The sequence below is a fragment of the Epinephelus fuscoguttatus genome, linkage group LG16 (assembly GCF_011397635.1).
Source record: "Epinephelus fuscoguttatus linkage group LG16, E.fuscoguttatus.final_Chr_v1".
Taxonomy (NCBI): Eukaryota; Metazoa; Chordata; class Actinopteri; order Perciformes; family Serranidae; genus Epinephelus; species Epinephelus fuscoguttatus.
Window position 1 is genome coordinate 7,288,769 of NC_064767.1, and position 16,244 is coordinate 7,305,012.

Sequence of the window (16,244 nt, forward strand, 5' to 3'; positions counted from 1 at the left end):
GCCACACCTAATTGGCCACGATTGTCTTTTAATGACAGTCATTTGTTTTGGTTTGCAACCAAGATTTCTGCAGTTGAATACAGGGAATAAATTTCCCTGTAAGTTTAGCATTGTTTTTCTGATTCCACCCCAACAGCTGCTCCATAACCTCTCCGAAAAATACATGATCTCGCTTCCTAGGTGAGAGCTGGCCTGCCTTTGTAAGTAAATCGGACACACCTGTACACACGTGTAGCTCATTTTGAAGTAGCTAGTATGGAAACTACAGTTTTTATTGCAAGTTTTCTTCATCTTCTATGATATTAAACTGAATACTTTTGGGTTTTGGATTTTTGATCGATCGGAAATTAAAATGTGTGTTCTTCAGATTTGAGAAATTAAAATGAACATGCTTCATTATTTTCTGATCTTTTACGACCCAATCAATAATGAATATATTCATAAGCTGCAGGCATATAGTGTTATGTGAGTATCATGATTTTACATGTCATAACGCATAATGTCAATACTTGCACATGTTCACTTCATTTTCGTTCAGTGTTTATGGCAAGTACGAGAACGAGTGTTAAACATCACAGGCAGACAAAACTAATGAGAACATAGAGCTCCTACAGAGTAATCCAGAGGGGAAACGCTGTGTCAAATATCATCTTTAAAAATTGGGAAATGTCTCTTCTGCGCCTTCAGACTGGCTCATTAAAGTAAAGTGTTTTATTCAACCGCTTCTGTCTCCTGTTGCATAAAAAATATATAATCAAGCATGTAGTTAGTTATAGATTATTTTTGTAACTGTGTGTGGGTGGCAGACAACGTTCTGTTATAATTAAGAAGGACTGCATGAGAACTGTAATTTAATCAGCATCAGTGACCGGGAGCGTACCTATGTTCCCCGGGTTCTATGTTCCCCGCTTTGTATGTGACCCCAAAAGGGTCCTATGTTCCCTGCTTTGTATGGGACCGGGGAACATAGAACCCTTTTTAATAATAAGGGTTCTATGTTCCCCGCTTTTCCCCAAAAGGACCCGGGGAACATAGGCCCTTTTTTTTAAAAAAGGGTCCTAACCCCTAACCCTAACCCCTTTTCTCAAAAGGGTTCTATGTTCCCGGTCCCATACAAAGCGGGGAACATATTTCCTTCTGGGGAAAGCGGGGAACATAGGACCCTTTTTTTTTTTTTTTAAAGGGTCCTATGTTCCCCGATCGGGGAACATAGAACTCAGGGAATATAGGGATGACCCCCAGTGACCTGTAGCCTCAACAGCTAACTCTGTCTGTTATTTGCATAACATCCTCATACTGTAAGAAGAGAGTTTAGAGAAGCAAAATAAAGAAGCTACGTGTAATAAAATGCCACGTGTGCTGGCTCAGTGTTTGAAAATGTCATGGACAGATATTGTTTGTAGATAAATAAAAACACTACAGAGCAAGTCCTGTATGAGCATAGATTTTAATGACTTCACAGAAAAGTTGAAGCCTGTTCTCTAATTTCTGTCGTCGCCATAGATGAAACATTTTCCTGTGGTGACTTGCGGTATTTCTCATTTGAGATTTTTCGATTAGATCTCATCTGATGGAGCATCTGTAGGATGTGCTGGTGCACGGTTATCTCTGTACATTTCACATTTTCCAGCCCCATATTCGCTATGCTGTGTACTTCCCCTGATTCATATGTTTGCAACTCTGCACAAAACTGTACAACTTTCTGACTCTGAAACAGCTACAGTGTACATATTTGTTATGTTATAGTATTTTTTAAGTATCTTTTTCATTGTATTTATGTTGTTGACAGTTGCAGTACTTTAATTTTATTTTTATTTCCTCTTAATATGTTTATTATATGTTTAATGTATGCAGCAAAGCAAATACCTTGTAAGTGAAACATTACTTGGTCATTAATTGATTCTACTTTTGTTTATGACCACATACATGCAAAACTAATGAGCCACCCATCAGCTGGTACCACAGCTTTACTTTGTGTTTGCTACTTAGCAAATGCTACCACACTAATAGGCTAAACCAGTGGGCCTAAAATGGTGTGCTGCAGCAGTATTAAACTGGACCTGCACAAAAAATTCTGAATTAATTTTTAATTGATTGTATCAGTATGTTATGCACATGCATTCCCAAATAAAGAGGCAAACTCTACCTAAAAAAAGGTCATTTAATTTAATTTGATTTAAAAAAAACCTTCATGGGGCACTTATTTGTCACCGTTTGCATGTGTGACACATCGCTTTATCTTACATTACCATTTAAATAGATGTTATTGGTGCTTTGATGTAATTTTTTAAAGTTTTAAAGGCATAGTGCACCCAAAAATGAAAATTCAGCCATTATCTACTCACCCATATGCCAATGGAGGCTCAGGTGAAGTTTTAGAGTCCTCACATCCCTTGCAGAGATCCAAGGGGAGAGTGGGTAGCAACACAACTCCACCTAATGGAGGCTGACGGCGCCCCAGATTCAAACGTCCAAAAACACATAATTGAAACCACAAAATATCTCCATACTGCTCATCTGTAGTGATCCAACTGTCCTGAAGCCCCAACATAAATAGTTGTTTGAAAAACATCATCTGAACTCTGTTTTTAGCCTCACTGTAGCCTGTAGCTCTGACTGCCTCTCTGTGCACCACGCTCACGTGTGCGTGCTTGCAGAGTTCAAATGATGTTTTTCCAAACAACTTTTTATGTCAGAGCTTCAGGACACTTGGATCACTATGGACGAGCAGTATGGAGATATTTTGTGGTTTCAATTATGTGTTTTTGGACGTTTGAATCTGGGGCGCCGTCAGCCTCCATTAGGTGGAGTTGTGTTGCTACCTCCTCTCCCCTTGGATCTCCGCAAGGGATGTGAGGACTCTAAAACTTCACCTGAGCTTCCCTCGGCATAAGGGTGAGTAGATAATGGCTGAATTTTCATTTTTGGGTGCACTATGCCTTTAAATACATTCTTGAATCATTTTTTCAATAAATATTTTATGAGTAACATTTGGTTGTCAATTGTTATTTGATACTGGTAAATAAAATTAAACATTTATGTTGTGATCAGAGTGATAACACACTTTATAGAGGATATTGTGCACAGACAGGTGTGCCATGAGATTTTGGCTCGCCCTTTATTGTGCCTTGGGAACAAGTTAGTGAACACGTTACACAATAATCCTGCTCAATATCAGCATGTTATAATCGTTATAATGAGTTTGTCAGTACACTGCAACACTGCTGTGGCTGTAAACTGTTCTAACGTAGTATAATATTAACAGTTTGATTTGTTTATGAGCACATCCTCTTCGCTTTTATGGCAGTTTATTGTGTCAGCTCAGTCAGTACTTCCTGTCCACAGGTTTCTTTGCCAGTTAGTTGTCACAGGTGATAATGCATCAGTCAAACTGACATGCTGTCGGCGAAATATTAATTACACACCCACATCAGAAGCAACACACCCTGTGCGCCTGTAAAGTTTGGCTCCGATGTGAGGTTTTACTGCTACCTGAGTAAAACGGTGAACTTTGTTATTAACTGACTCTGCCAAATTACTACCGTCAAACCAGAGGCCACAGATCTCTGTTGAACTTACTTATTAATTAAGAAAACCTGTCAATCAAAATAAGAAGCCTCTTGAGTTGCTGTTGACATTCCTCTTGTCACTCCGACAGCGATGCTTGTCATTTATTCGAAACATGCAGCCCAGCAACATGAACTATTTGTACAGATGACATGAGAGAGTGTTGTCACTTTGCTGAAATGCATTACAAGGAAAGGGTGTAAAACTTGTATGAAAACAATTTAAAGTCACAATGATACAGCAAGTTTAGGACATGTTGCTTCCTGAATGTGATGCATTTCCTGAAACTCACATCAGGATGGGATACCGGGCGGCAAGAGAGATGAATATGCGCTGTATGGCGAGACAGAGCTGTGCAGAATTAATGGCATTGCCTGGTGCCGGGCAAATTATAGCAGAGATGGATGTATTGCTTTCCAGGAATTATTGAAAATTCATGAAAATGAAAGACATTTTTGGCATAATCTCTCAAAGCAATATGTACATGAAAAGTTTCACATATTTACCTTCCTGAGATTTATGTAGTACTCACCAACAGTGACAGTACAATAAAGTCTAAGATCTCAAACATTACAGGCAACCTTGCAATTTAAGGCCAATAGTGAGGGGAAAAAAGGTTTTTATTCACAGCACCCTGGCAGCAGATGTGCCAGAATATAATAGTAGCCAAAGAATGATCTATGAGAGAGAATAAAGTAATAAAATCTGAAGAGAAATAGTGGAGTGAATGTGTCATGTAAAATTAAACGCTGCCATTCTCTACAAATCTTACAGGAGCACTTGGAAAACAAAACGTTTCCCTGCATAGATTTCCCCTTTGAATGCCGAATTTAACTATGTGTAATCTCTGTGCAGCTTCTAATGTTGTGTCTGTATTCTGTGTGTTTTTCAGGCCAGGAAGAGGATGGCCGGAAGGTTTTGGTGCTCAGTTACCCCCAGTATTGCCGTTTCCGCTCAGTTTTGGCGCGGCTCAGGGAGCAGCCGTCCTCTCTGCTCATAGACCACACGGTGTTGGCGCTGGGTGGCATCGCTGCGTTGGGCGGCAGCACGAGAATCCTGTACTGCCGGGACACCTTCGACCATCCCACCCTGCTGCAGAACGAGAGCATCTGTGACGAGTTCGGTGAGTTTGGCAGCTGGCGGTTTGATTGTAGCTTTTAGATAAGTTATCATATTAGCTCATCTGTGATGCCAACAGCCATTACAGGGGCAGTTTATGGCATTTGGAGTGTCGTACATGCAGCCTGTGAAACATCAAACTCCTCATGTCCTCAGCTCTGGACGAAAGCATGCACTTAAAACTCATTCTCACAGTACGGTTCATCTCAAACTTTCAATTATGTCATTTTGGTTACCATGACCATTTGTTCAAGTCTGCTTTTAGTGGAAAATGAACAATGTTTGCTCTTTTGGGGCCAAGCAATTTAGCTCCATTGTGTGAAATCACAGAAAATGTACTTGAGTCCATTTAAAATTCTAATTTGTGTAATGGCTGGCTATCAAAATAAAGACCATCAAAGGGCAAAGAAAAGGGAGCTACTGTAACAGTCAGATTCCAAATACAGTTGATGTCCTGTGAAAAAACATTTGTCTCCAAAAACAACAGCATCTCATGAGCTGAGAAAAACAGCTCTGTTTGCAGCTTTCTGACGAAGCATTTGCCAGATAATCTGATGGGTTTTTGAAGGGGACGAGAGCTGACTTTGCTCATCACTGACTTTGCTCATCAAAGTCTGTTTACAGGTCTGAGGAAGCTGTCTCAAGCGGCACTAGCTGTTATTAGCATAACACACCTGAATCTCTGACCAAACTGCCTGCAGTTAAGTTGCATTGTGGGTAATGTAAGCAGCAGGTGTTGAAAAGGAAGAAGACAATATCTCTGATTCTGCTGCATTGATTTTGATCTGTTTTTCTTAGGGTGCTTTCAGTGCTAGAGTTGTCTTGCTTTGGTCCGAATCAGGGACTCATTTTAGTTCCAAAGTTGTATAACTGCCTAGAGTTGGTTCATGTTCTCACGGCAGCATTTACAAGTGGACCAGATCAAATGCCTTGCACTTGATTGGTCAGAATTTCCATGTGGGAAAAATCCAGGAAGTAAAGCAAACGTTGAAGAAGAGTACACTTGCAAGATAAATGTGACACTTTCTAATGTCACAATGGAGGGACAACTACGCAGGTTGATTTTAGCGCTGCTCATCGTGGACTATATTGCTGTCATTGTTCATTTTAGTCAAACCATACAGTTTGAAAACGAGGCGCGGCTCCAACTAGAAAACAATGTTTTGATGCATTGGATGTGCTGAATGTGCATATTAAGGCAGTACAGGAGGAGGTGCACATTAATAATCCTCCAGGACTGTAACATGCTCATGTTTAACCCAAACAATGTGTCATGTGACTGCAGATCGAGTTCGAGACACCTTGTCATCACAAATGAACCGCACCAGAGTTCGTTTGTGACCGGACTGAGACCACCTCTTCAAGAAGGTCTCGGTCTAGTTGTTTTGGTGCACACCTGAGTGTGATTGCTGTGTTCACACCAGCCCAAACGAACTGCACTGAGGGGGCAAATGAACTTGGGTTCAATTGAACCGAACCAAACAGGGCAGGTGTGAAAGCACCTTTAATCTGTCTCTTGTAAGTCAGTGTTCTATGAGTTCAGTGCTAAATTGGTGTAGTGGTGATGTGATGAACTGCTTAGGATAGAAACACTTCTCTACAAAGACTGATAAATAATCTGCTCATAGCAGTCAAGTAGTCCGCTTTGGGTCTTTTTACCAACTGGCAACATGGAAAAAAAAAATTGAAACTACAGTAATTCTTTTTTTTAACTCTACTGCTACGATACTTTGCCTCGTGGTATCCCGTCTGCCTCCAGCTGGCAACCCGAGGCTGGTGCTGCGTGCACACTGAAATCATGACGGAAAAAAAGAAAGTCATTTCACCTCAATAAAAAAAAGGAGTCTCCTTGAACATTATGACAAACTGCCAAAAACAAGATGCAGCAGCAAAACTTGGTGTTTCTTCAGCTCAAACAGAGAGAAATAGTCGTGGCTGCTAGTGATGGAGGCACACGACAGGCGCGCATGGGGAAAACACCTGTGGTTGAAGTCGCATGCACCATGCCGACTGATAAAGCCCAGTCACACAATGACTGCTTGAAATGGCTGCACTGTATTTTGAAACAGCCAATAAAAGTCTGTTTCATTACTTTATATTCATGTTATACATATGAAAAGGTCCATTAGATGGTAATCTGCATGGAAAATAAAGGAAATCCACTTACAATGATCAATTTCACCTGGACAGCTGTAATAACGGAGCGGTTTACACTATGTAATGATGATCTAATTTCATACAGTAAATGAACAATGAATCCTTAAGATGAGATGCACGATTACTACATAATATCTGTCACTTGGCTTTGAATGAAACAAATGTAACACAGACAAAAGAATGTTAAACAGAAATTGGCATTCCTGTATGTGTTTGCAACACACTCTCACTCCCAACTCGTCCAACAGTGATGCTTGGTCAGTGGCTCTGATGCTCTAGGTGCCCCTTTAGCGTCTGCTTTGGAGGCTCGGGGACGGCAGGCTAATTTACAGTCTCCTCAAAATAGACTAAGAATGCAGATAAATTTTGTCAGGGAGTTAGTCGGTCACAGGTAGACGTACTCAGTTTGCGTCTGAACGCCTGGTCGAGTGTGGCTTGACGTGGCTGGCTGCTAGCGCTACCATCAGAGGCTGCGTTAGCTCAGACCTCCAGGTTTGCTGGTAAATGCAGTTCCAAACAGTTCCATCTGGGCGTTTTTTTAAATGTCAGTGTTCCATTCATGGGGCCGAGCAGCGACATCTCGTCTGCCTCCATCATGTGACAAAGAAACCATGGCCTTCAATGACGCACAAGGTCAGAGGGCACTACAGACCACTATTATGCAGCATTGATTTTCTTAACACCACATTAATTAATCGAAATTAACGTACCTTTTTGACAGCTCTAAAAAAACCACTATGATTTGGCTTAAAATAAGTACGTTTGTTAGTGTCGTAAAGTTTTATACGGGAAACAAACAGCAGTCTCCTGGGTGAAAGTTTGAGTATGTTTAACCATCCATCTCCCCTCCCACCCGCCCTTTGTGGACCATATTGCTCTTTATACTTTATGGTTGGTGGGAGCTTCTCACACCGCAGCTAAAGGGTGCCTAGGTTCATCGGTGTCTGATGCTGAGGGCCACTGACCAAGTGTCGCTGTTTGACAAGGTGCGAGTGAAAACATGTTGTTGTTTACTGGCTATGCTACATTTTCATTTTGTCTGTAATCTGTAATGTGTGGAGATCATTACTTTGTGTGCTGCGGTCTCATTTCACTCGTCACTGCTCTGTTTCTGTTCTTCTGTTTGTCCTCTTTGACCTGTCACCACCCAAATGAATTAAAACAACCTGAACATGCTTTTCATCAATTCTCTTTTAGCTAAATTAATCAAGACTAAAATTTAAAACCGTACAAGTGACCATCATTTGTTTTCCGATATGTTTTTCATTCAGTCTCAGTTTGTCTCCGGAGGGGTCTCTCTGTTTACGCACACAAGTGACCGCCGTCCAAACACCGTCACCAGTCACACCTATGAAAAGCATTCTGTGGTTCCAGTGAGGAATTTCGAAGTGCTGGAACATGTCTATTTGCCATTCACCGTGCTTTCCCCACCGCTCATGAATCCACACATTTTATTAACCCCGAGCTGGGCTAAAACAATGGAGTAATGTGATTCATCTCTCTTTATATTTCCTCTGCTTGGGTAGCACACTGGAGCTCAGCGGGCTCTTGTGCAGCATCAATTTGACATTCACAGTAACGGCTCCTCTGGTCAAAAGTCATTGTTTTTCTTTTCCTGTAAATTTGCCAGTAGGTAATTGCATTTTAAGAGAGCAGCAGAGGTGAGACCAGAAGGGAAAACGGTTTTAGGCATTGGAAAATAAGTTATGAATAGTAACGCTAACATCCTGTGGCTGCTGTTAGCTCATTCACTTGGCTCAATAATGCCATTCCTCTGTGAGCCACATTTAAGCTAAAGGTTTATTTTCAGAGCTTAAGGGAGTTCTACTTTTTTTTTTTTCTTTTACTAAGGCAACCAGATTTCTAATGTTATTCACATGAAGGTTTACTAGGTTTGAAGCAGGCTTTTATTTGCGCTTGAATTGCTGCTAGGAGACTTGTTTGTGATTTGTTTCAAAACAGCAGAGCTAAGTAATTTCCATCAGTCTGCCAAGTGGACCAAAGCCTCAAGGGCGTCTTACTTATAGGCCCAAACACACACATGAATGTTTGCACATATAGAAACATACACAACTGCTGAGCAAGTCCTGCAGTTTACAGGCTGCATATGAAAGAAAGCAGCTATAAACGCCATATTAAATCCGCCTTTATTAGGATGAATACCAGCACTGTGGACGCGTAAGAAATGATACTGCGCAGCTGTGAAATATTAAAAAGTAAAAAATTGATCTGGGGAATAATTTCAGGACTTTCTTCTTTGCTTCTTTCAATGCTAATTCTGACCTTTTGGATTCAGCCAAATCTGCTGTGGCAGCTCTAATAGCCGTCCGTCTTGTCTAGGCTAATTCATGAAAAGTGTGTCAGGCTACCTCAGGGGGTCGAGGAGACGAGAAGGCCCGAGGAGGGAGGAGAAAAAAAGTGCTGTTGCAGAATTTCAGCAAGCCTGTTGGTACAGTATTGTGTGAAATGTAGTCATCAGATGAAAGCCTTCTGGTCTATTTCTGATAGCCTGGTTATGGTTTCAGCACAGCACTACAGTAGGTGTGTAATCATGTAAAGATTTATTATATAATCAGCATGTTTTTATTTGAGCATGTGCAGTGTACTGGCTCTGATTTATCTGTATATTTTGGAGGTGAGTAATGAAACATCAGCATGCCCCGGCTGCTCCTGTGCACATAATGACTTTGATATCTTCAATATTTGCTCCTACTTTATTTTCCCGGTGTGACAACGACAGCTTTCGGAGGCTCTGCTTTATCTAACGCAATCTATATTCATGTTTTCTTTTTGTCCACGTCACCGCTGCGCTTTTGAACCAGCTTGAGCAAAACTGCGGTTGCGTCAGTTACCAGATCTTTAGTTCTGTGATCCATATTCATGTTCAGCATCGCTTGTCACCCCTGCAGCTGCTGTCCTCACGGGGAATGACACAGTTTTTGTTTATAATTATCACGCATTCTCTGCCAGCGTGGATTGATTATGCTACTTCGTGTCCCCAATATGATTTCATGCCAGGAGGAATGTAATATCACTGCTGCACAATCGCAGAAAAGAAAGTTGTACGTGAAACCTCGCCTGCACACATTCTTTAGAGTACATATTGTGTGCACACTAAACGCGCTCTTATATAAACCTAAACCGAGGAAGGTCTTGCATACTGTACTGTAATAATACTGGCACTACTGTGACTCCTCTGCTGTGAGAAAGAGAAATAGTTTCAGTGGGCCAGGCCTTTGCAGTGCTGAACGACAGATGACAAGGTTCAAGGTTTTGTTATTAGTTGTCGAGTATTACTCAACATTCATTTGGCATGGATACTGTTGTGTGTGCTGCAAAGCAATACCATAAACATTTGTAAGCTTGACCCAGAGGGGCTGCTATGTGCGATATATTTAAACAAGATGTGCATCGCCGAGCATCTTGACAGTTACTCATTTGGGCGTCTGTTAAAGGAACAGTGTGTAGGATTAAGTTGCATCTAACAGGGAGGATCGCATATTGCAAACAGCTGAAACTTCTTCCAGTTAGAATTTCTTCAGTGTTCATTGTTCAGGAGGATTTTAACTGGAGCCGAATTATCCACAGAGGTCTCCTCCTCTCCAAAACAAACAGACCAGGTGATTAAAACTGGCAAAAACCCTGAATAAAGAAGTGTCATGCTACAAATTTCTGCAACACCTTTTGGCATATTAAAGACACTGGCTGTTAGCCTAGCACCTGCTAAGCTGTGCTCACCTGTTTTAAACCAGGAACTGAATTATCTGCAGAGGTCTCCTCCTCTCCATAACAAACAGACTAGCTGATTAAAACCGGCAAAACCACTGAATAATGAAGTTTCATGTTACAAATCAGTGGTTCTCCGATGCCTTTTGGCCTATTGGAGACAGGCTGCTAGCCTAGCACCTGCTCACCTTGAGATCCAGACCAAGTTTTTAACCAGGAGCCGAATTATTTGCAGAGGTCTCTTCCTCTCTAAAATGGATGAACTGAGAAATTAAAGCCATTAAAAACACTGCATAAAGCAGTTTCATGTTACAAATCAGTGTTTCTCTGATGCCTTTTGGCCTATTGGAGATAAGCTGCTAGCCTAGCACTGCTAATCAATCAATCAATTTTATTTATAAAGCCCAATATCACAAATCACAATTTGCCTCACAAGGCTTTACAGCATACGACATCCCTCTGTCCTTATGACCCTCACAGCGGATAAGGAAAAACTCTCCCAAAAAAAACCCTTTAACGGGGGAAAAAAACAAATGTGTGTTCACCTTGAGATCCAGACCTTCAGGAGCTTTTAACCGGGAGCCGAATTATCTGCAGAGTCCTCTTCCTCTCTAAAATGGATGAACTCAGAGATTAAAGCCATAAAAAATGGGGAATAAAGCTGTTTCACATCAACAAATCAGCGTATTTCCAACACTGCTTGTTGCAGTGGGAATGTTAACTAAGGTGCCTGAAGGAAAAACACAAATGTCCCTGGAGAAACATGGCGGTGCAGCATGGCAGACTCCATGGACGATGACCTGCTTCTAGATATACACAGCTTATTCTAAGGTAGTGAGAACACAACAATTCTGATTTCAGGTGATTATACACTAAAGAAAACATACTTATTATATAATATTCCATCTTTTCCCAAGTTATCCCGCTAAACCTTACATACTGGACCTTTAAAGAAAATATTAAAACCAACATATTTCCCATTTTCTCTTATTCTGAAGTTCTTCTCCCAAACTTCTGACCTTCCTCTCCCCCCACTCCTTTAGAAACCCAACACCCCTTATGTGCACATTGCTTAAATCAACAGTATTTTGGAAGTTAGTGAGGCAATCATGTTTGAGGCAAAGCAGTTGAGAGGAGCTGCCCCCTCCCTCCCCTGCCCCTCTTGCTCCTTTTCATTTGTCCTATATTCCCCAGGTCTCTTTCCTTGGCACAGAAACTATATATTTCATGCTCAGCTCAGTGTGTTTTGTTTGAAATATCTCTCACTCAGTGCTGGTTTGATTTTTATTAAAACATTTTCAGTGCAATCCTTTGGAATCCTTTTTCTGTAATCCTCCAGGGTGGGAGGAGTACAGAAAAACAATCCATTGCTTCAATATATTAATGTTGTCCAGATGCAGTGATCATAAACAGAATTGCGCAGTCTATTTTTGTAATGTGGTGCGTGTGTGCTAGTTTTGGTACATCTGCGGTTGCTTTGTGTGTATTTACGAGGGTGTTTCTGCATGTCTGAGTTAGTTGCATCTGTGTTTGACAGAGAAAAAAAATAGATTTCCTGTTTGGACACTAACCCTGAGACTGATCCTGAATTCTACTTTACTGCAGATGAGAAAAAGCAGTTAACATGCTAAAATCTTAAACCTGATAATATCTTTCAAAACATTCGGCCCTGCTGGCTTGATTGGGTTGGGTCACCAGATGAACACACTGTATGATGTCATTGTTTCCACAACTTGAACCACTTTCTCGCTCGCTCTTTAAACATGAAATCAGATTAGATGTAATATGCATACGCCAATATCGTCCCATGACAGCCCCGTCTGTTAATGTAATAGGCAAACTGCTTGCTAAGCTCATGTTTTCCCATCTCCTCTGCAGATTTGTGTTAACCACCAGCCCATGAATATTTCATTGTCCATATGTCGGTGGTATACAGGGGCCATGGAGGAGAAACTTAGAGGAGAAAGGAGCACACATTGTAGCTGTGTGGTTACATTTCATAATCGGGACATGGTTTCTTTACAACAATAGATTTAACATCTGAAAAGTCACTTATGTCGTATGTTGTCATGTCCTATCTGTAAAATGATGTTGTCATAAGAAATGAAAGCTGCATATTTTTACACTATATGCACATAATTTAACATGAGCAGCCTGAACACACTGCGAGCAGGGCGTGTTTTATTTATTGCTGTAATGTACAATATATGCACAGGCAGAATTCATGTGACTCTAACTAAAAGCACTTTCTTCTACTGGCATCAGCAGCATTAGCACAACTCTTGGGCTGAATAAGGCACTATCTTCCTGATTATCCCTATTATGTCATCAGCAACACACCAGCTCTACACATATTGCTTTGCATTTGCCGCTTATCTATTTTTAGCAAACGGGGCAGAGAGATAAATAAGCATCTGGCAATAGGCAGGAAGCTTTTCAGAAGTCTGGACCCGTTATTTACAGTGCAAAGGTTTCTCAGAGCAGCAGTGCTGATCGGAGATAATTGACTAGTGGAGGAAGAAAGAACACCCAGGTATACTCTTGGTTCAGTTACAGGATCAGATCGTGTCATTTTATTTTTGTATCTCACACTTTTACGGTTTTATTTCCTCACTAAAATCTCTCTAAACAGCCTCCTTGAGCTGTCCAGCTGTCAGACTCCAGACGAGAGCAGAGAGGAATTGATAAAAATGCTGATACACTCAACAAAGTCGCCTTCAATTATATATCACCACACCCGTTAACAGCAATAAGCTCAAGAGCAGCAGTGAGCAATTTGCAATCTTTTGCCTCTCAGGCTACAAACTGTCTGCCCTCTGATATGCACAGGATGTGCCTGCAGCCTGAGAGGGAGACTGCAGTCACTACTCCAGGCTGTTGCAACCTCCTATGCAATTTTGTTAATTGGCATATTTTTCTTTACTATTTTTATGGACAATATTTTTCTCAAAGAAAAGATGCTAGAATTGAACATCAGTCAAATATTGCATATTTGACAAGGCGGTAAAGGACAGGGCTCTTTTTAGAAAAGATTACCTTCAATGTTATGTGATTTTATGTGGGGAAAATTCGGAGCTCGAAACAGCGACAAACATTTTGGCATTGAAAATAATTTTTGGCTTTAAAAAAAGGAAATTTTGGCACTTAAAAATGAATCACAGTCATTAAAAATTAGTTTATTTGGCATTCCAATGTGTCCTTCAGCGACAATATTCAGAGTCGGGGTTTTTACAAAACTTAGTGTCACTGTCGCAGCGCCACAAGATAATGTGTTATAGTACAACAATTTACACAGCATTTTATTATTTTGTTTCTTTTGTTAGACTGTTAATTTTGCAGAAAGCAGGATATTACCAGTGTCATAAAAATGTGTTGTTTTCTAGACTTATCTGATCATGTAAAGTGCAGAAAATAGCATTTACACGCTTTTAGATTTGGTCTTAAAACCAAACCCACACCCTTGAATGTTCATTTTACCACAGGATGAAAGTCTTTTTGCAGTTACATAAAATCTACTTTATATAGGTGATCCAACACAGTCAAACATTTAGTCACCTTTTTATTGTCACACTATCATCAGGTTATTGCAGCTGTGAGTGTCGCTGCATTTGTAGACACTCCAACATCCAAGATTTAAGAGACATCTGCCAAACAGGAACCATTTTAATGAAAGTAACAAATTATCCTATTTGATGTGTGGTTTTCTTCAGGGTACAATTCTCTGTCAACACACTGTAGATCTGGAATCCAGTGTTTTCTTTGTGGTGGCAGACTCTCTAAGGTTTGATGTTAGAGTGTCCTTGAATGCACCACCAAGGAGTTTTTCAGACTTGCTCCTGCCTGCAACTGTGTTACCACAAGATGTTAAAGAATTGCTATGCAGGATTTTCCAAATAAGAAAAACAACAATGTATAAACCAGGCCCCCAGGAAGTGCAGTGGCCAAACAGTGGAACTGTAACTTCCAGGGTCCGTCAAGTGATGCCATTAGGCCCAAAAAGGCTTTTTCCATTAGACTTATATTGTGAAAGAAACGTTTTAACATCACAACCATTATCAGAATGATCCTTTTGGTCCGATAACATTTGGAAAGTCGGGAAGAGCTGCACCAAAAAAAAAAAAAAAGAAAGAAAAAGTTGCCTCGGTCAGTAGAAGTCTCTTGAGACTTTTGTTTATCAGTTGATAAACAAAAAGACTCATTTTACCATCAGAATGATCATTTTGGCCTGGTACTATTTGGAAAGTCTAGAAACACTGCACCAAAAAATAATAATAATAATTTTGTCCTCATTTAGGGGGCCATCACACCTACAAGGAGCGCTAGAAACGAGACACCAGTAACACAATTGATTCCCTATGATATGGCGCGTCTGACTGGTTTTCAAGCATTTTTTATGACGACCGTTTTTCTGGCATCTTTTTAGACGCGCATTTGTAGACGATGAAAGTTGAAATAATCTCAATTTTTGGGCATGAGGTGCCAGTAGCACCACCAGCAGAGCAACTCGCCATTGCTCTAAGCCATAGCTAACCGCTAAACCGCTAAACCGGAGGTAGCTGCCTCAGACAGTGGAAGTCTCTAGAGACCTCTGTTTATCAGTTGATACATTTTTTCACATAACACCCCCTGTGAAAAGACTTACTTAGTCATCGGAATGATCCCTTTGTCTAATAATATTTGGAAAGTCTAGAAGAGCTGCACAAAAAAAATATTTTGTCCTTATTCAAGTTAGCACAGCGCTAAACCGGAAGTAGCTGCCTCAGTCAGCAGAAGTCTCCAGTGCGCCTGCTTAACGGTGATGCGGAAGCAGCGCTGATCATCCAGGTAATGACATACATGGCAGTTGGAACATTTTTGACTTCATGTACATCTTACTAAGCAACTTTAATTGGACTGAACAGGGTCCAGCCTCAGCTGCTGTATACCGAGTCCTTTTTACACATATATCCACAGTATAAACTCATGCAAAAGTAATCACTCCCAGTCATCACTTATGACCCACTAGACTAGTGGTTCCTGAAGTGGTGGGTCGTTTTCCAAAAGTGGGTCACGGTTCATTCTGAATGGACCACAAGTGACTTGCAAACATGTCAAGTTGGTTAAAAAACAATTTATTTTGAAGTGCAGTGAATTTCTGGCACAGAGCTTTTATTTTGAAGTTTCCTGCTGTAGAGTGAGTGAATAACAGACATGCCTTTAACATTGAACAAAAAAATAACAAAGGCGTTCAAATGTTGCTGTTCCCTGCGTGTTGATTTTCACAGCAAACTAATGCCTCAGATGTGATATGAAAGTTATTTGGTGCTGAACATAACTCCCTGAAAAGGCACAAAGTGATTAACCACTCCGGCATGCTGGTTGCTCCGGCAGGTCATTATCAGGCGTGGAAATAAAAAGATGGACCAAAGTGTGAGGAGCTTTTCTTTTTTTTTTTTTTTTTTTTTTTTCCAGAGCAGTTGTGTAATTTAAAACTCTGATAAACTGCGGAGCATGTTATTAATTACTTTACACTTCAGCTGACCAGGCCAGCCTGACCTCATTCATAATGGCTTGGATGATTATTCCATTAATACACTTGTCACATGTGGAAGAGCCACTGTTGGCGGTTTAAATCAAGCGAGATTATGATTCACATGATGAAAAGACAGGGTGGGTTTTTAACTGGAATCACACCG

The 16,244-nt window shown here is 40.7% G+C and overlaps 1 protein-coding gene across 1 annotated transcript in view; it reads left to right on the top strand.

Annotated features, from left to right (window-relative positions):
• Window positions 1-16,244, top strand: part of arid5b (AT-rich interaction domain 5B) — a 104,426-nt gene that overhangs the window by 45,010 nt on the left and 43,172 nt on the right. Inside the window, exon 4 of the mRNA XM_049599948.1 lies at window positions 4,460-4,690. Within this exon, the coding sequence (XP_049455905.1) occupies window positions 4,460-4,690 (231 nt within the window). The remainder of the gene's footprint in view (window positions 1-4,459; window positions 4,691-16,244) is intronic.